The sequence below is a fragment of the Bos grunniens genome, chromosome 29 (genome assembly GCF_055505025.1).
Source record: "Bos grunniens cultivar Pamir isolate PY7600 chromosome 29, Bosgru_T2T1.0, whole genome shotgun sequence".
NCBI classification, from domain to species: Eukaryota; Metazoa; Chordata; class Mammalia; order Artiodactyla; family Bovidae; genus Bos; species Bos grunniens.
In genome coordinates, this window is record NC_141193.1 from 32,650,416 (window position 1) to 32,674,936 (window position 24,521).

At 37.3% G+C, this 24,521-nt stretch overlaps 1 protein-coding gene across 1 annotated transcript in view; it reads right to left on the reverse strand.

Annotated features, from left to right (window-relative positions):
* The window catches only part of LOC147342474 (glycerophosphodiester phosphodiesterase 6-like), a 114,873-nt gene that overhangs the window by 27,594 nt on the left and 62,758 nt on the right, over positions 1–24,521 (reverse strand). Inside the window, exons 11-12 of the mRNA XM_086385724.1 lie at positions 18,663–18,884; positions 17,489–17,643 (exon numbers count right to left, since the gene is read on the reverse strand). Of these exons, the coding sequence (XP_086241850.1) occupies positions 17,489–17,643; positions 18,663–18,884 (377 nt within the window). The remainder of the gene's footprint in view (positions 1–17,488; positions 17,644–18,662; positions 18,885–24,521) is intronic.

Here is a 24,521-nt window from a genome sequence, read left to right on the forward strand (position 1 = left end):
GCAATTCTGGGAAGATGGCAGAAAAAGAAACACCAGGAACTTGCCCCCATCTAAACAATAATTGCACTGGCAAAATCTACCAAATGTAACTGGTTTGGCTCTATGGAGTTTATTGAAGTCTTGCAACTTCCAGGGAAGTTTTATAAGTTATGGTTAACTTTGGTCAATTTCAGTAATTAGCACAGTCTCAATTATCCACTCTGCATTCTCAGCCCTATCACAGGCAGCTGTGCCCATGTTCCTGGAGCAGCCTGCACACAGCTTACGGAAGCCAAGATGGGCCAAAAGGTAACTATCTTCCAATTATTGGAGATCTGTGCTCTGATGAAACATTTCAATCTAGGTGTATCTAGGGTACTCTAAGATGAACTCAAAGAGATCTGCCCTATGGCATATTATAATCAAACTTTCAAAAGCCAAAGGCAAAGAAAAGACTCTTGAAATCACCTTGTTACATACAAGGATCCTCAATAACATCCTGAGCAGATTTCTCATCAGAAATTTTGGAAGACAGAAGGTAGTGGATCCACATAGTCTAAGTGTTAAAAGAAAAACCTGTCAACCAAGATGCTTATATCCAGCAAAGCCTGTCTTTTAAAAATAAGGAGTGTTATAGGAAAAAACAAATCTGACTCCATATTAGATCTGTTTATTCTAATATGCAAGTTAAATTGCATGCTCTATTGCTCTGGTGACAAGGTAAGAATGTTGCCTATGACCTGATATATATATATATAGCACAGTTCATTTTCAAGGCTATGACTTATTCAAGTGTAACACTTTTCCATTTACATGGAGATTGTGGAACACAGAATAGCACTTATCTTGTTGGAGGTCTTCAGGAACATTGTGATGTGACCTACATGGACAGGTGCAACAACAAAGGATACCAAGAAGTTCCAACAACCAACCACATCTTCTCTCCTTTTAGAACATAAAAAGACCAAATTCTAACTTGGATAAGATGGTGCTTTGGGATGCTCATTCACCATATTCTCAGTCTGCTGGCTTTCCAAATAAAATTGCTACTCCTTGACCCAGCAACTATCATGTAGCAAGCAGTATGAGCTTGGATTTAGGTAACAAATTTTGGTGAATTTATAGAGGGTCCCTGCTGCTCATGGCCAGCTATCCCCAACTTAGAAATTATTGGATAAGGCCCTAGCAATTGGTGGGACCACATATGATGAAGATCTTCCTATAAAATTCCCCCAAAGTGGCCCCAGCTATCACAGCACTTGGCAGTTGGAATAAGCACTTGGTATCTGGAAGTCAACAGGTAAGTCATTGCTGTGTATAAACCAAAAACTTTATTCCTCTCTGTTTGGGGCTTTTATTCTCAGGAATAAGTCCATTTTTTTAATTTGAGTAGGGTACCCTGTTGGAGAGAGGAAACAGTTGCTGATTTTTATCCAATTTTTGAACTGGTTTATCTGTTTCTTTGAATGAAAGCATCTATATGTGCCATTTGTTTGTTTGTCTTATATTTCTGTCTTTAAAACCACTATTGCTAAAGAAAGTCCTCTGGGGAGTGGTCTGATTACAGCTACAAACCCATGACTAAGAAAAAAAGAATATTCTATTGTAACAATGTGTGCTCACAGTACCTGTCTGGAACTCCAATGGGATTTATCTGGTTATCTTGAGACCCTGTGTACCATGTACTGCCACATTTGCTTGTTAATTGCATCATCTGTGGTCTCCTGTGTCATTGAAAGTCAAAGTCATTCAGTTTTATCCAACTCTTTGCAACACCATGAACTGTAGCCCACCAGGCTCCTGTGTCCATGAATTCTCCAGGCAAGAATGCTGGAGTGGGTTGCCTTTCACTTCTCCAGCCTGTGTCACTGGTATATGTAAAACCCCAGGACTAAACTTAAGGGTTTATTTAGAATTCTCTGTTTGTCTTTGAGTTTTTGTTTCACTTTGTTTTGGAACCATTTCTTCACTTACAGTCAAATCAGTCTGTGATATTTAAAACTTTTACTGCTGTCAAATGGAAGAAAGGAACACACACACACACACACAAAAATTGTCTGTTTGTGTCTGAGAGTGGGACATTCCCATGGAGAAGAGAAAATTCCCACTTTGTTCTTAAAACTGAAAGTCTCAGCCCAGAATTCAGCTGATAGGTTTATGCCAAAGCAAAATGGTTAAGAGAAGATCAATTGCTATTTTTTATTTTATAGTAAAACACTCAAAAAGACTATACAACTCTGCAATTAGAGCTATTCTCTAAAGACTATGGAGAAGAATGATGAAATGCCCTATGTGCAAATATTTGTGCTATTACATCAGGGAAAATTAAAGAAGAAAGGGAACTAGAGTGAGGATATGTTGTTTAAAACCTTCACCCCTGCCTGAGCCACCTGTGCCAGCCACTCTGGCTGCTATGTGAATATATCTGTCTTATTATTTCATTACTTTCCTATACAACCAGAGCCAGTTCCCAACGCTGGGCAGGAAATGTTCGAATTGGCTCCCACATCTTATAGGGATCAATTAGAAAATCCTGTATTAGGTCCCGGAGCACAGAGACCTAGTCTGGTATTACCATCTTAGACCTGTTAGGACAGCAAGTTTGGACCAGGAGCCACTCCCTGCTCAAGCCAATTTCCCCTTTGCATTATCCTGTGAGGGCCTAAATGCAAACAGCCAGCAGGCTGGTTTTAATAAATTATTTTTAATTCAGTAAAAAACAAACAAAGACTCCTTTGAATTTTTTCAATGAATTTATCAAGCCCACGGCAGGTCCTGGGGTCTCTAAAAGTGCTAGAAATGTAAAATATGAGAAAACTGTAGACATGAGATGATGCATTTGGAATGAACCCTTCTCAGTTGGTAGATGCTGCTTTTAAAGTATTCAACAACAGGAAACAATAACAGAAATAAGAAGATGCAAACAGAATGCCACTTTTCTGGCAGCAGCATTTGATTCCCAGAAGACAAGTAACCTGAATAGAGGTAAGCCACCACTGAGGGAAGAACAATACACTTACTGTAAGGAGGAAGGACAGTGCAAAAAATGATTGCCCTGGGCTAAAGCACTAAAAACAAAACAAAGAAATATAAGAACCTTTCATGTGGCAGATTCATTTTGATATTTGGCAAAACTAATACAATTTTGTAAAGTTTAAAAATAAAAAAAAATAATAAAATAAAAAAAAATAAAAAAACAAAAAAAAAGAACCTTTCATGTGGCAGAAAGAGATGATGATGAATGAAGAGGCTCAGATTCTCTCTTGGACTTGAGGCACCCAATTACAATTTCCCCACAGGAGCCCAAGGTAAAAATGACAGTGGGGAATGATCTGATTGACTTTCTGATGGACAAGGGTGCAACATACTTTATGGTAAACACCAGGGTGGCACAGAAAGCATCTCGATCCATCTCAGTCACAAAAGTCTCTAAAAAAGTACAAAATCATTCCTTCTTTACAAACTCCAGAATGCCAACTAAGGGACCTCATCCTGAAACACAGCTTCTTATATATGTCAGAGTAACCAATCCTTTTGAGTTGAGATTTCCTTTGTATATGAAATGCTCAAATAACTTTTTTGCCAGAACAGCTTGAGATCAGAATCCTACCAGAACATGCTTTAAGATTATAGATGGCATTCATGAAATGCCCCCTCCAAAAAAGAGACAGAGCTCTTTACCCCACCCACAAGGAAATCATGATCTGAACTGCATGGACACCTGCAAGAACAGAGGATTCATACACCAAGAAGTTTGCACCAACCAACCAGAACCCCTCCACTTGTAGTGTAAATGAAGTCTAATTTCTAAGTTGGTGAGATGTTTCTGTGAGATACTAGACATCTTCTCAGTCTGCCAGTTTTCTGAACAAAGTTGTTAATATTTGCCCCAACAAACCATCTCAATTTACTGGCTTGTTCTTGAGCGAGAAGTATGAGCTTGGACTCAGTAAGAGGTGGAAATTTAGACATTCCCAAATGAAAGCTGAGGGAATTCATGGCCACTAGACTGACCCTGTAAGAAAAATTCAAGGGAGTCCGCCAAGGTAAAATAAAGTCATTAGATAGTAAATCAATGCTGTATGGTAACATAAGGATTTCAGTAAAAGTAAATACATGGGCAAACTTAAAATCTAGCATTACTGTAAAAATGGTCTGTAAATACGACTTAAATATGTCTTTATTTTTCACACAATTTAAGACTGAAACATTTAAAGGGAAAAAAACACAATCATTAGTCTAAAAGCTAGTATTTTTGTAACTCTGGTTATCACTCCACATGTTGTTTTCAATATCATTTGAGAAACTACTACATTTAGAAGTATTATTATTTATATTTAGGGGCACACAATGAAAAAAGATGAAGTTTTCTGACATCAACAAGCAAAAGGGGTAGGACTGGACCTGTGAAGGAGAAGAGCTATTGCATATCATTGAATTTTAGATGGTATAAATTCAATCACAGTATCATAATGTTACATAGTAACTGCAATTCCCATGGAAAACATAGGAAGATTAGGTATGGAAATTGCCAACATCTGCTGGATAATGGAAAAAGCAAGAGAGTTCCAAAAAAACATCTATTTCTGCTTTATTGACTATGCCAAAGCCTTTGACTATGTGCATCACAATAAACTGTGGAAAATTCTGAAAGAGATGGGAATACCAGACCACCTGACCTGCCTCTTGAGAAATCTGTATACAGGTCAGGAAGCAACAGTTAGAACTGGACATGGAACAACAGACTGGCTCCAAATAGGAAAAGGAGTACGTCAAGGCTGTATATTGTCACCCTGCTTATTTAACTTATATGAAGAGTACATCATGAGAAACGCTGGACTGGAAGAAACACAAGTTGGAATCAAGATTGCCTGGAGAAATATCAATAACCTCAGATACGCAGATGACACCACCCTTATGGCAGAAAGTGAAGAGGAACTAAAGAGCCTCTTGATGAAAGTGAAACAGGAGAGTGAAAAAGTTGGCTTAAAGCTCAACATTCAGAAAACAAAGATCATGGCATCTGGTCCCATCACTTCATGGGAAATAGATGGGAAAACAGTGGAAACAGTGTCAGACTTTATTTTTGGGGGGCTCCAAAATGATTGCAGATGGTGACTGCAGCCATGAAATTAAAAGACGCTTACTCCTTGGAAGGAAAGTTATGACCAACCTAGACAGCATATTCAAAAGCTGAGACATTACTTTGCCAACAAAGGTCTGTCTAGTCAAGGCTATGGTTTTTCCTGTGGTCATGTATGGATGTGACAGTTGGATTGTAAAGAAGGCTGAGCACCGAAGAATTGATGCTTTGGAACTGTGGTGTTGGAAAAGACTCTGGACAGTCCCTTGGACTGCAAGGAGATCCAGCCAGTCCATTCTGAAGGAGATCAGCCTTGGGATTTCTTTGGAAGGAATGATGCTGAAGCTGAAGCTCCAGTACTTTGGCCACCTCATGCGAAGAGTTGACTCACTGGAAAAGACTCTGATTCTGGGAGGGATTGGGGGCAGGAGGAGAAGGGGACGACAGAGGATGAGATGGCTGGATGGCATCACCGACTCGATGGACATGAGTTTGAGTGAACTCCGGGAGTTGGTGATGGACAGGGAGGCCTGGCATGTTGCGATTCATGGGGTCGCAAAGAGTCGGACATGACTGAGCGACTGAACTGAACTGAACTGAAGATATAAAAAAAGACTGAGGGCTTTCCTGGTGGCTCAGAGGGTAAAGCGTCTGCCTGCAATGCTGGAGACCCAGGTTTGATCCCTGAGTCAGGAAGATCCCCTGGGGAAGAAAATGGAAACCCACTCCAGTACTCTTGCCTGGAAAATTCCATACCAGGAGGAACCTGGTAGGCTACAGTCCATGGGGTCGCAAAGAGTCAGACATGACTGAGCAACTTCATTTTCTTATATAAAAAATGAAATGAGAAAAGGATTTAAATATTTCACTACAAAAATAACTAAACACAAAAGAAAACAGTGAGGCAGGAAATAGGGGGTAAAAGATTATAAAGTATATAAAAATAACAAACAGATGACAGAAAGAAAATAAATATTTACAGACATGACAGAAGTAACATGACAACAGCCCCTCTTATCAGTAATTACTTTAAATGGAAATGGATTAAACTCTCCAATCAAACAGAGATTGGCAGAATGCATAAAACCACATTTCATGGTGTTTACAAGAGATTCAATTTTAGATCTGCTGTACAACAAAGTGAATCAACTACTGGCATACATATATTTCCTCTCTCTTAGACCTTCCTCTTACCCCACACACCCACCCATCTAGGTCATCACTGAGCATACACATGAGCTCCCTGTTCTATGCAGCAGGTTCCCACTACCTATTTTTTCCATGGTAGTATATATATATATATATATATATATATATATATGTCAATCCTAACCTTCCAGTTCATCCCACCCTCGCATTCCCATCTTTTCCCCCGCTTAGTGTCCACATGTCTGTTTTCTATGTCTGCATCTCTATTCCTGCCTTGTAAATAGGTTCATCTCTGCCTTTTTTCTGGATTCCATATATATGCATTGATATGTGATATTTGTTTTTCTCTTTCTGACTTATTTCACTCTGTATGACAGACTCTAGGACCATCCACATATCTACAAACAACCCAATTTTGTACCTTTTTATGGCTGAGTAATGTTACATTGTACAGATTTACCATTTTTTCTTTTTTTGTATTTTTTGAACATTAATAAAAGTTTCAATACAGCAAGAAAACATAATAATTATAAACATTTATGTACATAATACAGACAAGCAAAATTTATAAAGCAAACACTGACAGAATTGAAACTGTATTATAATAGTTGGAGATTTTAATACCCCACTCTTATTAACAGACAGAACAACCAGACAGAATATAAATAGGGAAACAGAGGACTCAATCAATACAAGAAACTAACTGTACCTAACAGACATATGCAAAATGCTCCACCCAACAATAGGATGCACAAACTTCTCAAGTACACATGGGACATTTTCAGGACAGACCAGATATTTGGCCACAAAATCTCAATAGGCTTTAAAAGATAGGTAACAGGACAAAGTTAGAAGTCAATAACAAAACAAAAATGAAAATTTACATATTTGTGGAACTTAATACACTTTCAAGCAACCAGTGGATCAAAAAAGTAATCACTAGGCAAACTATAAAATATTTGGATATGTGATTAAAATAAAAACAAAATCCTTGGGATGTAGCAAAAGTAGTGCATGGGGGGAAATGTATATCTAAATGTGAACATTTAAAAAAAAAAAGAAAGATCTCAAATCAACAACCTAACTTTAAAACTTAAGAAAATGGAAAAAGCAAAAGGAATAAAATAATAAAGATCAAAACAGAAATAAACAAAATGAAGAACAGAAAATCAACAGAGAAAAATCAATGAAACCCAAGGTAATTCTCTGAATATATCAACAAAACTGATAAGCTTTTAACATGATATACAAACATGAAAAAGAGAAAAGACTCAAATTACTGAAGTCAGAAATTAAAGTGGGAAAATTACCACCAATTTAACAGAAATATGAGGGTTATAAGACAGTACTATAAGGAATCATATCCCAACAAACTAGATAAACTCAATGAAATGGACAAATTCCTAGAAACATAAAACCTACCAAGACTGAATCAGAAAAGAAATCAGTAAAGAATAAGAAAACGCAAATAGACCTACAATGGGTAAAGAAATTGAATCATTAACCAAAACTCTCCAAACAAAGAAAATTCCTGGACCCAATAACTACACTGGTGAATTTCATCAAACATTCCAAGAATAACAAATACCAAACCATTAGGATGGCTACATCAAAAAAACAGAAATTAATAAGGATGTGTTAACATAGAAAACTTGGAACATTTGTGTCTTGTTTTTATAGCCACTGTGGAAAACAGTATGGTGTTTACTCAAAAAATTAAAAAAATAATGCATACAATCCAGCAATTCTACCTTCTGGTAAATACCCGAAAGAATTGAAAGCAGAGTCTTGAAGGGCTATTCATATACCCATGTCCAAGCTGCGTCATTCACAAGAGCTAAGATGTTCAAGCAACCCAAATGTCCATCAGCTAATGAATGGATGAGAAAACTGTGGTACATACATATAATAGACTATTCAGTTCAGTTCAGTTCAGTCGCTCAGTCATGTCCGACTCTTTGCGACCCCATGAATCGCAGCACGCCAGGCCTCCCTGTCCATCACCAACTCCCGGAGTTCACTCAGACTCACGTCCATCGAGTCAGAGATGCCATCCAGCCATCTCATCCTCTGTCGTCCCCTTCTCCTCCTGCCCCCAATCCCTCCCAGCATCAGAGTCTTTTCCAATGAGTCAACTCTTCGCATGAGGTGGCCAAAGTACTGGAGTTTCAGCTTTAGCATCATTCCCTCCAAAGAAATCCCAGGGCTGATCTCCTTCAGAATGGACTGGCTGGATCTCCTTGCAGTCTAAGGGACTCTCAAGAGTCTTCTCCAATACCACAGTTCAAAAGCATCAATTCTTCGGTGCTCAGCCTTCTTTACAATCCAACTGTCACATCCATACATGACCACAGGAAAAACCATAGCCTTGACTAGACAGACCTTTGTTGGCAAAGTAATGTCTCTGCTTTTGAATATGCTATCTAGGTTGGTCATAACTTTTCTTCCAAGGAGTAAGCATCTTTTAATTTCATGGCTGCAGTCACCATCTGCAGTGATTTTGGAGCCCAAAAAAATAAAGTCTGATACTGTTTCCACTGTTTCCCCATAATAGACTATTATTCAGCCTTAAAAAGGAATGAAATTCTGTAATGAATGAATTCAACATGGATGAACCTTGAGAACTTCATCCTAAGTGAAATAAGTTAGTCTTAGATAAATATGTGATTCCACTTACATGAATCAAAATCACAAACAGAAACACTGATGAGGGATTGATGAAAGTTCATTGTTTAATAAGAATTTGAGTTTACAAGATGAAAAGTGTTAGGTAGGTAGATGGTGGTGATTGTTGTATAACACAGTGAATGTACATTAAAACCACAGCATTTTATATTAAAAATCATTGCAAAAGTAAGTTTTGTATGTATTTTAACACAATGAAGACACTTTTTAAAGAATGGGGAATCTGAGTGAGTTATAGACTCTTAGTTAAAAAATCATGTTCTTGTGAAAACCTATACTCAAATGTTCATAACATTTATCTATAATAAATAGAAACAATCAGGTATCTTTCAGTTGATGAATAATTATAGAAATAGTACATTCATACAATGGAACACTATCCATCAATGAAACTGAAAAAACTGTAGATGCATGCAACAATCTGGATGAATGTCAAAGGGAATTATACTGAGTGGAAAAAAGGCCAATCACAACAGGCTGCATACTGTGTGATTCTTCTATATAACTTTCTTAAAATGACAGGATTATAGAAGTGCAGAAGAGATTAGTCATTGAGAGACGTTAGGGTTTGAGGTGAGTAGATGCAGATGGAAGGAAGGGGAGTGTGGTTATCAAAGGGCAACAAAAGTAGTAATACTTCTGGTGATTCCAGTTGAGGTTCGATGTATGAGACAGAGTGCTCAGGGCTGGTGCACTGGGATGACCCTGAGGGACGGGATGGGGAAGGAGGTGGGAGAGGGGTTCAGGATGGGGAACACATGTTCACCCATGGCTGATTCATGTCAAGGTATGGCAAAAACCACTACAATATTGTAAAGTAATTAACCTCCAATTAAAATAAATAAAACACATACACACATTTGTAAAAAAAAAAAAAAGAAAAACTGGAGCTGGAAATTAAGAGCTTTGAATCCAAGGCTAAGGAGATTGAACTCTTTCCTATAGGCATCGGGGGAATCCTCAGGGTGTTTGAGTGAAACACAGACATTTACATGTTTAGAAGCAACTTCCTGTAGCACTGTGGCTAATAAGGAGGCCAGGCTAGTGGTATCTTAAGAATCCTTCTTCACCTCTCCAAAATACTAGAAATGATCATTCATGGGGTATGTTTACTGAGCTTATGCAAAACTGAAGGTATTCCTAGCAACTTTTCCCTACCTTACCTCCACATCTTTAAAATTCAGTAAGTCAGTATTATCTTAGGTCTTGAGATGTTAATGACTTTGAATAATTGTCAACAGTCGCAATTATAATGACTGATACTTTATCATTTCTCATAATGAGCAATGCTAATTAAATTGATTGTGCTAGGGAAAAAGTAATACTTCTGATGATTAAACCAGTCTATCTTGGTTATGCTGTTAAGATCAGCAAACATATATATGATAAAACTGCACTGAACTATATATACAAAACACACATAAAATGAATGTAAGTAAAACTTGGAAAATTTGAGTAAGATTGGTGGGTTTTATCAATATCAATAGCTTGGTTTCGATATCATACCATTACAAGTTTTACCAATGGAGTAACACATCATCACATCATCATTTTGTATTATTTCCTACATGTTAACATGCAATCAAGGAGATCCAACCAGTCCATTCTGAAGGAGATCAGCCCTGGGGTTTCTTTGGAAGGAATGATGCTAAAGCTGAAACTCCAGTACTTTGGCCACCTCATGTGAAGAGTTGACTCATTGGAAAAGACTCTGATGCTGGGCGGGATTGAGGACAGGAGAAGAAGGGGACGACAGAGGATGAGAAGGCTGGATGGCATCACTGACTGGATGGACGAGAGTTTGAGTGAACTCCGGGAGTTGGTGATGGACAGGGAGGCCTGGCGTGCTGCGATTCATGGGGTCGCAAAGAGTCGGACACAGCTGAGCGACTGAACTGAACATGCAATCATTTCAAAATAAAAAGTTTAAAAAACACTATAGACTATTTTTTTAAATACAATACAAATGTACTCTGGGTTTGGTTTTTCTAGCAGTCACGTATGGATGTGAAAGTTGGACCATACAGAAGGCTAGAGCACCAAAGAATTGACACTTTCGAACTGGTAGTGCTGGAGAAGACTCTTGAGGGTCCCTTGGACTGCAAGGAGATCAAACCAGTCAGTCTTAAAGGAAATCAACCCTGAATATTCATTGTAAGGATTGATGCTGAAGCTGTTACTCCAGCGCTTTGGCCACCTGATATGAAGAGCTGATTCATTATAAAAGACCCTGATGCTGGGAAAGACTGAAGGCAAGAGGAGACGGGAACAACAGAGGACAAGATGGTTGGATGGCATCACCAACTCAATGAACATGAGTTTGAGCAAGCACCAAGAAATGGCGAAGGACAGGGAAGCCTGGCATGTTGCAGTCCATGGAGTCAAAAAGAGTTGGACGTGACTGCGTGACTAAACAATAACAACTCTGGGTTTTATATCAAAAGTATTATAACCAGAAGAGCACAAAGGGCAGAAGGTAGTAAATAGAACTGTGTTGTCCTAAGGCTTTAATAAAAGATGCTTGCTCCTTGGAAGGAAAGTTATGACCAACCTAGATAGCATATTCAAAAGCAGAGACATTACTTTGCCAACAAAGGTCTGTCTAGTCAAGGCTATGGTTTTTCCTGTGGTCGTGTATGGATGTGAGAGTTGGACTATGAAGAAGGCTGAGCACCGAAGAATTGATGCTTTTGAACTGTGGTGTTGGAAAAGACTCTGGACAGTCCCTTGGACTGCAAGGAGATCCAACCAGTCCATCCTAAAGGAGATCAGCCCTGGGATTTCTTTGGAAGGAATGATGCTAAAGCTGAAACTCCAGTACTTTGGCCACCTCATGCGAAGAGTTGACTCACTAAAAAAGACTCTGATGCTGGGAGGGATTGGGGGCAGGAGTAGAAGGGGACGACAGAGGATGAGATGGCTGGATGGCATCACTGACTCGATGGACGTGAGTCTCAGTGAACTCCGGGAGTTGGTGATGGACAGAGAGGCCTGGCGTCCTGCGATTCATGGGGTCACAAGGAGTCGGACACGACTGAGTGACTGATCTGATCTGATCTGATTTTATATTATAGAATAATATTAATTTAAAGTAGATTATAATGATAATTATAATCCCTAGAGCAACCACTAAAAAATAATTCAAAAATGTAAAAGCCTATAGGAGAGACAGAAAAGAACACTAAAGAATTAGAAATTAACTAAAAAATTAAAACATAGGAAAGAACAACCAACTCACCAAGAATAGAGAGGATATATAGGAAAAAATGGTCCTAATTATAATATAAACCCAAGTATGCCAGGTAAACTAAATATTAATGGACCAAATATTCTCATTAAAAAATAGACATTATCCTCATAAATATAAAAGCAAGAACCAATATTCTGTTTATAAAAGATGCACTTTAAACATAAATATGCAAAGCAGTTGAAAGACAAAGGACAAAAAAAAAAAAACAACACACAAACACTAACTCTAAGAAAATGTAGCAATATTAATAAAAGCAATATTTAGACAAGAATTATAACCAGAGACCATGGATATTTCATAATGAAAGGGTGAATTCACCAAGAAGATCTAATAATTCTACATTTAAATGTATTTTTTAAATGTTTAAAATATAAGAAGCCAACAACCACTATAATAACCATAACAATAAACAGAGCTAAAGTGAGAAATAACACAAATCAGCAACCAGAGTGAGAGATATCAATACCCCTCTCTCCATAATTGACAGACAAGGCATTTGGAGCCCTTAATTCTCTGGTGAGGCAGACTGCTCACAGAAGTAAGAAGGCAGGTGACAATGGTCTAATCTTGTCGATATGATAGCTACTTCTTTTCTAAATAGAATAATATTTACTGTGAGAGAGGCCTTATGCATAGAATATTTTTTAAAAAGGATTTCCTAGTTGAATGTTTATTATATATTTTGTAAGTAATTATAGAATGTAGATTTATGAGGCATGGTTCCCTGGAGAAGGTCACATAAACTACATATCTCTTTGGGAATATTAAATGCAGATGTTCTGTAATGCAAATGCTTCCCTATAAGTGAAACAGCTCTGCAAAAACTCACTTGGAGCTCTTATCTATTACTGTAGGCCATAGAGTATGAATCCAATAAAGGAAAAAGCCTGCAAAGCTGAAATCAATGACTGACCTTTCCTTGCTTTCTCTAAACCTCTTGATTATTGCACCTTTGAAATTAATAATAAAGCTTCATAGTAGGTAAGTTCTATGCTGTGTGGGAGTTTGATCTGCAACAAACAAAGCATTAGAAAAAGAAGGGGAAAATACAGTATAAAATGTTTAAAAAGACTGTCAACCGAATTAAACTGACCAATATTTACAGAATACCACACCCAAGAAATGAACAGAGCTCATCATTTTTAGGTGGACATGGGAAATTCATCAAGACAAATGATTTAGTAGGCAAGGAGACCAGTTAAAGTATTGAAGTCATAGAGACTTGTTCTTTGGTCACAATGAATTTGGAGAAGGAAATGGCAACCCACTCCAGTATTCCTGCCTGGAAAATCCCATGGACAGAGGAGCCTGGCGGGCTACAGTCCATGGGTCACAAAGAGTCAGACATGACTGCATGACTAACACACACATACACACACACACACACACACACACACACACACAATGAATTTAAGTCAAAAGCAAATAACACTAAGGATAGATGCATTAATACATTTCTAAAAGGCCAGCAATTCATTTCTAAGTAATCTATTAGTCAAGTGGGAAATAAAACACTTTTTAAATATTTTAAATTGGATGTTGTGGAATGTAAGTAATGCTTGTACGGTAATTTATAGCTTTAAACGTTTATTCTAGAAGAGAAAATTTAGAATCAAACGCCTAATTTTCTACCTAAAGAAACTAATACAAGAAGAGCAAAGTAAACCTAAAGGAAATATAAAAAAAGAAAATAAAGATAACAGCAGTCAATGAAATAGGAAAGAAAATTTGCAACAGAATATAGCTAATGAAGCTAAAATTTGTTTTTTTCAAATGGTTAGTACAATTCATAAACCTCTAGCAAGACTGACCAAAAATGGGAAAATAAAAATGTCTAATACTAAAATGTACTGGACCTACAGGTGACAGCTGAACAACATTCTGAATGTACTAAATCCTACTGAATTGTTACTTTAAATTGGTTAATTTTATGGGAATTTCATCTCAACAAATTAGTTTTCAAAATTAAAAATGTTAAAAACATTTAAAATTCCCACATCAGAAATAAGTCAGAGGACATCTTTGTAGGCATATAGTTTTGGTTAAAACAATGTATTTAAAGCATTCTCAGTCAAAATGGCAAGGTCACAATGTCTTGCACTAGTGGTCTGATCAAAATGAACACAGAGACTGCACTGGAAATGTGATTGGAATAAATATTCTGATTTAAACAGTATACGACTAACAAGGTACAACTGCTGAATTTCTTAAAATTCAGTTTCTTGAGGAGAAGTGCTCGGAATAGTCTGGTTCATGAATAATCATGATCCACCCTGTAGTATGCTGCTGCTGCTAAGTCGCTTCAGTCATGTCCGACTCTGTGCGACCCCATAGAGGGCAGCCCACCAGGCTTCCCCGTCCCTGGGATTCTCCTGGCAAGAATACTGGAGTGGGTTGCCATTTCTTTCTCCAATGCATGAAAGTGAAAAGTGAAAGTGAAGTCGCTCAGTCGTGTCCGACTCCTAGCGACCCCATGGACTGCAGCCTACCAGGCTCCTCTGTCCATGGATTTTCCAGGCAAGAGTACTGGAGTGGGGTGCCATTGCCTTCTCCAACCCTGTAGTATAGTTATATTTAAAAAACCCTTATACTCCTCTACTAGAATATAAGGGTTTCCTTACAAAAAGAATCATATCTTGCTTGTGTTGACTTTTCACTAAAACTAGTTAACTGGTCTATATACATATTACTATTTGGGAAATATCTGCTGAGCTAAATTGCTTTTCTTTTTTGATGTTCAAAAACAAGATTCATTATAGACAATTTTTCAAAACAAGTAACTTCCAAAGAGTCATATTAAACCATGTAAAGTTTAGATAGTGAAATAAGTCACTGAGTCATCAGAAATAGCACTATTCAGTTTCAGTATTTCTACTGCTTATGGGTGCTGACTTCAAGTACCTAGCCTTGAGGTTGGCAAGCTTGCCCTACAGCAGCAACAAACAAGTCACAGGTCTCAAAATCTTTCAATAGTGAGATACAGGTTAGTTCAAATAAGATATGGCTTTTATTTTCAATCTAAGTGTGTTCTCAAATTGGACTAATACTCTATCATTTTGCTGGCTATGCAAGAAGTCACATATAGAAACTTGAGTTTTTTGATGCCATTTTTGTGATATGTCTTTGTGCTGAGGGTACACCATTTCTGACTGCCCGACTGGCATGCCACGTGGACAGCTCCTGCTTACCAGTTCCTAAGAGTGAAGATATGCCTGAGTGTTGGGACAGCATTTGCATCTCCTTAAATAATCACAAAATCCTGGGCTGAAGTTGAACATGCACCTGGACACATTCATCTAGCCTATGGTTCTCAATGGGAGCAATAATCATTTTCTCAGATGACATGTGGAAATATCTAGGGCATTTGAGATTGTCACAATGATGCAGTAACATCACTGGATGCTAAATATCCTACAATGTGGAGGAAGAGTCCTGAGCAACACAGAACTGAACACTCTCCAAAGTTAGTAGTGTTTCCTATTGGTCCAACCCACCTTCAACCACAACTAAACAAAAAGAGAAACTTCTCCAAGGACACGCTGCTTATCAGAACCATTCACAGGAATGAACTAATTAGTCAAGACAGGAATAAGGGGTGAGATCCTTCAGAGAGAAACTCTAGAAAATACCCTGTTTGATTATAAAATTTTTGTTATGGGGATAACACTTTGCAGAAACTTGTCTAAGTCGTAAGTGTGGTCATCACTTGTCTGATGGGTAGGCCAGGATTTGAAAACGAGTCTGTGGTCTACCAACCATTTGACACATAATAAAAGCTCAATAAATGGAAGCTATTATAATTAATTTCAACTACTAGTAATCTAAATAATAATTATGAGAAAAAATTTAACTAGAAACATTTCCTATATGAAAATAAGTAAAAGGAGACAGAAATACATATACATATATAATTTTCTAATGTTGAAAGAAAAAAATGACATATTTTTGATCAATTCCCCTATGGTCAAAGAGCCAGGAAAAGTAACACAAGTGCATCTAGCAGCCAAGTTCATGGCTTCAAATACAAAAAGGCACCTATGGGAACTCCTACTAACCCCAAGAGATTTTGGATATACATCTATAACCACAGCATTGGTGATATCTACATCTCTTAACTGATGCCTATGTACACATACATCTGTATCTCCAAGGAAGCTGTGTCTTGGAAGCATTTAGAATTATCTGAAAAATTATTTTAAAATCTAATAGAAAGGGTATAGGGATTAACATGAGCAGTGACTAATAACAGTTGAGTTTGAAAAAGTTACCATTTCATTCCCAGGTGCTTTTAATTCAGAAAATCTGTCCCTAATTATATATTTATAAATATGGTATATAAATGATTTTACTTTATTCTCGTACTAGGATGTTTGAAGTTGTTTTTTCCCTTTTATTTATTTTTTAAAATTTATTTATTTTAATTGGAGGCTAATTACTTTACAATATTGTAACGGTTTTTGCCATACATTGAGATGAATCTACCAAGGGTGAACATGCGTTCCTTATTCTGAACCCCTCCCATCTCCCTCCCCATCCCATCCCTCAGGGTCATCCCAGTGCACCAGCCCTGTCTCATGCATCGAACCTGGACTGGCAATCTATTTCACATATGATAATATACATGTTTCAATGCTATTCTCTCAAATCATCCCACCCTTGCCTTCTCCCACAGAGTCCAAAAGTCTGTTCTTTACATCGTGTCTCTCTTGCTGTCTCACATATAGGGTCATCATTACCATCTTTCTAATTACATATGTAGGTGTTAATATACTGTATTGGTGTTTTTCTTTCTGACTTACTTCACTCTGTATAATAGGCTCTGGTCTCATCCACCTCATTAGAACTGATTCAAATGCACTTTTTAATAGTTGAGTGATATTCCATTGTGTATATGTACCACAGCTTTCTTATCCATTCATCTGCCAATTTTATGTTTTTTGAAATAATGATTTAATTATGCCCTGGGTTATTCCTATAAGAGATCTAGATATCTGCATCACAAAGCCATTTATAAGGTACTGTAATCTATCTAGTAATGGCAGAGGAAATCATCAATTTTTTGAGCTCTGACTTTCATTGATAACATTATACAAAAAGAAAAAGAGCAACAATGATAAGAGACTGGAGCACAAGGATAAGGGGCTGAAGATTGTCCCAGGAAGAGAGCCTATCATTGATAAATGTTTGTTGGCAGAGGATGGGAGGGGCAGGAGGAGGAAAATAGGGGATTCCAAACAGATAACCACACACAGATACCCTGAGGAGGAACCTAAGTACCTTGGCTGGGATGCAGATTTTGTGCAAGTAAGGCAATACATGCAAAAAGAGGTATGATCAGTTACCTCAATCCATTGTAGTACAACCTCTTATAGTCAACATTTATTCTAGTTATATTTTCATCCGCAAGTTCCTGAAGGGTATAAAATGTGCCCACATGCTGAAAACCAGGAGCTTTGCTCTTGATATACCTTCTCTCAGAACCTGGTAACCAAGCAATCTATAAGGAGAAATAGGATGTCTTTCAGTGGATAATCAGCAGTCTAGACACAAATAGTCCCAGGTAGAATGGGAGGAGACCCATTCCAGCATGGGTACATTTTACAGGGAGCAGAGAGATTCCAGCCTTTGGTGAAAGAGTCAACCTGACTTAATATTGTCTAATGAACTTTTTTACAATTTACTTTAAATTGGAAGATAGTTGCTTTAGATTGTTGTGTTGGTTTCTGCCATACAACATTTAATGAACTCCTATAATGAGGCTTTCACCAAGGATGTTCTGGAGCTGAGTTTTCCCAGTTAACATCATGGGACCAAGGGTCCACGGTGATATCATACTAGCCAAAGTGGATGAGGAGCTGGTAGGTGTGGATGAAAAGTCAGACTTATAAACATCTCCTCTGGCTGATGATGCTAAAAATCACCTTTGAGCGGAGTCATATCCTGCTAACAGAGGATGCTATTATGACTCATCTGTAGAAATAGTTCTGTTTGCAAAGATACATACTTGTTTCACTCATAGCATTGTTCCATATTTTGAAATTTTAAGACATTTGGAATGATCAGCTGCCAAAATGCAGCAGTTCTGAGAAACATGATGAACAAATCTCTGCTCAAATAAGAACCAGATGTCCTTTCTATATTACTAATGAAAACCAAATCCTCAAAGCCTTAGTTAGTGTTCCATGCCCAGGCCCTTTCTAATTGATGTATGTTGGTGATGGTGAAGGTCACATTGTGTAGTAATCATACACTTTCCCTTTTAACATACTGGTGACATTTCATTTGGTTTGGAACAGTAAACAGCCTCAATGTTTTCCCCAATGATGTAAATTTAACTGGGTCATTCTTAGATTGCCACATGTAATTGTATAAGCAACCAACTCCCATTTCTATAGACAGCAGAATTATTTAAGGATCCCAGGAAAGATCTACAAGGTAGGCCAGGTTCAAATGCTATGCTCTTGAGACAAGCAATCCACCTCCCAAACTCTATCATAAATACTGAGATATACATACCAGATGTTGCTCAATCTTAGAGTCAAGGATCACTCTTACTACAAGGTGGATATACGATAATCTGGAAGGATGTTTTGAAGGAGGAGCATTAAGATCAAATATCACCAATTTTTTTTCCTTCTGTGCAATTGCCAATAAATCAGTTAGTTTAGCAATCCTCTGATTTCTTGCTCTTTCCTTATCATCCTCTGATAAGGGTTTCATACGAAAAAATGGTTTGACCTAAAAATAAGTATATCAGAGAAAACATTGGCTCCTATCAAAAGCATTTTCCAATTCTCCTGCATTTAGCCCCACACCCAGCCCTACCTCCATGTTGATCCATTACCATTCAACCCACCAGGACTTCTGAAATACTGGTCCTGAGATAAGAGTTGCCAAGAAGATAAATTAATGTAATTTCCATTGGAAGTAATGGTATTTGCAATGATTTATTCCATACCATAGAACCTGTTGTATTTGCACTAAAGGTTCTTCCTATTCTTTTCTAGAGCTCCCTTTTCAAACTTTTTTAAAACTCAAGGTAATACAATTCATTTTTAGTTTCAATGGTCTCCCACATTCTCTCTCACTGTTCTAGTTATGGGCAATGAAAAAAAAAAAAAAATACGCTTTAGCTTCAGACTGAATTGGATTCACACCCACCTCTATCATACATCTGCCTCCCTTGCCACATTCACCTGTTACAAACCTGTCCTCTACTTGCACAGCTTAGTTCAAATGCTACCTCCTCATGAAGACATCCTGAAATATTTCTGAACTAAAGAGACTTTGATGGCATTAAACTCCAATGACTAATTTTATGCCTCTTTAATTCTGTTCTCTATACTTACTTATTTGTGTATGTCTTAAACCAAATTCAAATCTTGGCTTCATATGCTTCTTGCTTTCTAACCTTGGTAAAACCATTTATATTCTCAAAGTCTTTATTGTTCAAACTATAAAATGGGAAAGGGGAGGAATAATCTATGTATTTATTATGATTATTTTGATGATTAAATATAGTAAAATATTTTCTGGGTCTAGGAGAATGTACTGTACAATTCACAACAGTCCCCTCGCTTTTTTAAGACACAGCATTTTATCTTACACCTCAGTCCATATATATATATATATATATATATAGTCTATATTAAACTTAGTACATGGCTACTTTTACCATTATTTGCCAATTTTAGATCACTTGTTGGTAAAGTTGGTGATAGATGGCTATTTTTCAGAAGGAAGCATTAGCTACCTCACATTTTCTCAAGACTAAAGTATTCTTCCTTTGTCTCAACACAACTTAATCTTCATTCTTATTCTCCTGCTGCTGCTGCTAAGTTGCTTCAGTCATGTCCGACTCTGTGCGACCCCATAGACGGCAGCCCACCAGGCTCCCCCGTCCCTGGGATTCTCCAGGCAAGAACACTGGAGTGGGTTGTCATTTCCTTCTCCAACACATAAAAGTGAAAAGTGAAAGTGAAGTCGCTCAGTCGTGTCCGATTCTAGCGACCCCATGGACTGCAGCCTACCAGGCTCCTCTGTCCATGGGATTTTCTAGGCAAAAGTACTGGAGTGGGGTGCCATAGCCTTCTCCATCATTCTTACTCTACCCTCTGTATTTCTTCTCGTTCCCATAACACCCTAAGAAAGCTGCCTTTTCTCACTTTTTTCTCAAAAAAGAATCATATTTCATAATACCAACAAGGCATATCATCAGTATTGAATTAAACCATGGTCAATATCTGAGCTGAGTCAATAATTCTTTTCTTAATCCTCATAAATATAGGAATTTGCTTCATAACTCAAGATTTCCTTAGACTCTACCAGTTCTAGACTAAATGATTCACTTAACTGCTAGGCCTTCATGTGGGGAAAACAGTGGAAAAAACTGGACAGGAAAAATCAAAAACAGATTTAAGTAACTCATTTGTGCTTAATTTCTAAAATGCCCCCAAATGGCAAAGGGAATAGGAAATCCATTATACAAGGATATTCATGAAGCCTTTCCCTTAAGGACAACTTGAACAAAAAAAAAATTTAAATAGCAAAAACTATCAAGATTAACAGGAGGGTTTAAAACTAGATTCCAGTAGTTTTAAGTAGTAATATGGGTAATCTAATAGCTTAGGTAAATCAGGCCTCACCTTAAAATACTCAGAAAAATACACTGGAATGGGACAAAGCCAATTTAGACTATCTCTAGCCTATGACTGAACATTTTAAAGGCTCTAGTAAGTAACAAGCTAGAAATAAAGACAAATTCTCCACAAAACACCTTGTTTCTGAAGTTAAAAACAGTATTAAATGGTTCTCAGTTCTCTATATCTGTGCGTAGAGAAATTAAAAGTAGAAGGGCTGCTGGATGATCCAACTTATCAATTTGTTAAGGAACAGGACGATTAGAGTTGTGGCCAGTATGGCAGAGTAGAAAAACCCTCCACTCTCCTTCTCCCACGGACACACCAGGACCTCAACCACTGGCAGAACAAGCATCTATGAGATCAACCTAAAGACTTGTGGTGGTACAGTGGATAGAAATCCACCTGCCAATGCAGGAGATATGGGTTCGATCCCTAGTCCAGAGAGCCTCCACATGCCATGGAGCAACTAAGACCGTGTGTCACAGCTACTGGAGCCCACGCTCTAGGGCCCACAAGCCACAGCTAAGGAACCCCTGTGCCACAACTACTGAAGCCTGAGTGCTGCAACTACAGAAGCTTGTGCAACTAGAGCCTGTGCTCAGCAACAAAGGAAGCCACGACAAGGGGAAGCATATATATATACCACAATGTAAAGTAGCTCCCACTCACTGCAACTAGAGAAAGCCAGAGCACAACAAGGAGGATCCAGCACAGCCAAAAATAAATACATTTAAAAAAAAACTAGCAGAGAACATTTCCACAATTACAGATATAAAAAAGGAATCTAGAGACGTTATACAGTTAAGACCCATATGTCAGGGAGGCAATCCACAAAAGGAAGGATAATCACAACTGCAGAATATTCTCCCCAGAATCATGGGGTCTGGGCCCCACATAAGACTCTCCAGTCCAAGGGTCCTCTACTATCGCTCAACAGAAGAATGGATAAAGATAGGATACATATATACAATGGAATATTACTCGGCTGTAAAAAGGAACAAAATTGGATCATTTGTAGAGATGTGGATGTATCTAGATGGTCACAGAGAGTAAAGTCAGTCAGAAAGAGAAAAACAAATATCATATATGAACATTAGTATATATGTGGAATATAAAAATGGTATAATTATTTTATTTGCAAAACAGAAATAGAGATACAGATACAGAGAACAAATGTTTGAACACCAAGGGGGAAAAGGGGATGTATGGGATGAATTGGAAAGTTGGGATTGACATATACACACTATTGGTACTATGTATAAAATATATAACTAAGGAGAACCTACTGTATAGCTAAGGGAACCCCATTCAGTGCTCTATGGTGACAAATGGGAAGGAAATCCAAATAAGAGGGAATATATGTATATGTATAGCTGATTAACTTTGCTATACAGTAGAAACAATAAGGCAAAGCAACTATACTCTGATAAAAATTAATTATAAAAACACAAACACATGGAAGCTAAACAATATGCTATTGAACAGTCAATGAGTGATCAACAGGTCAGAAAAACAAAATTTTTAAAGTAGCTGGAGACAAATGGAAACCCCGAGATCCAAAAATCTATTGGATGCAGAAAAGGTAATTCTAAGAGGGATGTCTACAGTGATACAAGTCTACCTCAGGTGAAAAAAGAAAATCTGAAAATATGCACCTAAAGGAAAGTACAAAGTGAAAAAACAAAATCCAGTGTTAGTCAACAAAAGATACAATGAAGATCAAAGCAGAAATATGCAAAATGAAGACTAAAACAACTAAAGAATAGATCAATGAGCCTAAGAGCTGGTTCTTTGCAAAGATAAACAAAATTCATAAAACTTTAGCCAGAATAATCAAGAAAAGTGATGAAGGGCCCAAATAAATAAAATAAGAAATGAAAGAGGAGCTACAACTGACACCACAGAAATACAAAGGATTGTAAGAAATAACTGCAAATAAACATATGCAAAAAAAATGGACAACCTATAAGAAATAGATAAATTCTTAGGAAGTTACAATCTCTCAAGACTGAATATGGAAGAAATAGAAAGCATGAACAAAACAGTTACTAGTAACAAAACTGATAACCTAAAATTCCCAACAACAATACTCCAGCTCCAGCCAGCCAGTTTAACAGGTGGATTATACCTAATTTTTAGACAAGAGTTAACACCTGTCCTTCTCAAGCTATTCTACAAGCTTGAAGTTTCATTTTTATATGGAATCGAAAAACCAAAACATGCAAACATAACAAAATCAAACAGCATCACAGACGCAGAGAATAAACTTGCCAGAGGGAAGGGAGGATGAATAAAATAGGTGAGATTCAAAGGTACAAACTTGCAGTTATAAAATAAAAATAATAAGGAGGTTATAAAGCATAGGGAATATAGTCAATAATATTGTAATAATTTTTATGGTGAGAGGGTAAACAGACTTATTGTGATCATTTTGTAAAGCATAAAAATATCAAATTACTATGTCCTCCATCTGAAGCTAATATAATATTCCAAGTCAACTATACTTCATTTTTTTTAAAAAGGACAATTATGCAAAATCTTCTCAATGACTCCATTTAGAAGGAAATACTACCACTCAACAGGTAATCCTGAGAAAGTGAAGTGAAGTCACTCAGTTGTGTCCAACTCTTTGCGACCCCATAGACTATAGCCTACCAGGCTCCTCTGTCCATGGGATTTTCCAGGCAATAGTACTGGAGTGGGTTGCCATTTCCTTCTCCAGGGGATATTCCCAACCCAGGGCTCAAACCTGGGTCTCCCGCATTGTAGACAGATGCTTTACAGAGCCATCAGGGAATCCTGAGGAGAACTAGCCAAAAATATAAACAGCAATATCATTTTTTATTGAAACAAGGGCCACTACCTTTACTATTCACCCCACTATGGTAAAAAATCAGATTGCTTAGTGCTTAAAACTGCTCAAATGGTGGGAATTTTTAACAATATTAAGTCCTTTTCCATGAACCAACCTATAACTTTTACTTTGAGACCACTGTCATAACACCTCTTTGTTCTCTGCAGCCCTTTCCTAAAATTTTTATGCTAGGAATCTTCTTTGCAAAAGAATAGCCAGAATAAAAGCACCACAGAAAAATTAGTATCAGGAGTTACAGAAAATTCTACTGAATATTATTTGGACACTAGTATATTGATTCAAAAAGTAAATAAATGGTCATGGCAGCAGAATTCCTGAGGGGAAAAGAGCAGGAATAATTAGAGTCAAACCTGTAAGAGTTCACATTATCTGTGTTGATAACTTTTGCCTAAAATCTTCCTAGTGATGAATTTAAGGAAGATCTAACCCAACTATAATGCCAGACTTAATACAACAAGGATTAATTATACCCCATATCAGTCCAACCAATATATCTATTTCATTTATTTTTCAAAAAATTTCCCAAACTCAGACAGTTGGAGGATAATAAATTTATTCAATTTCTGTGAGCTATTAACCAGTTTTTTCCAAATGTACTCTCTCTGGTTCTATATTTACTTTCTTTGTGTCCTTATCCTAGCTTATGAAGATCATCAACACTGACTGCCCTGATCAGACCAAAATCAACAAAAAAGTTATGTTACAGGTTTTAATGAAGGGTCATCCTACCGTTTCTTAAGTCTTAAACCAAGATCTTAAGTCTATGCAGTAATCCACATTGAAATTCTAAGACTGAATTTATAATTCTATTCACAAATCTTCTAAGGAGAAATTTAGTTCTATAAAACACAAACAGTT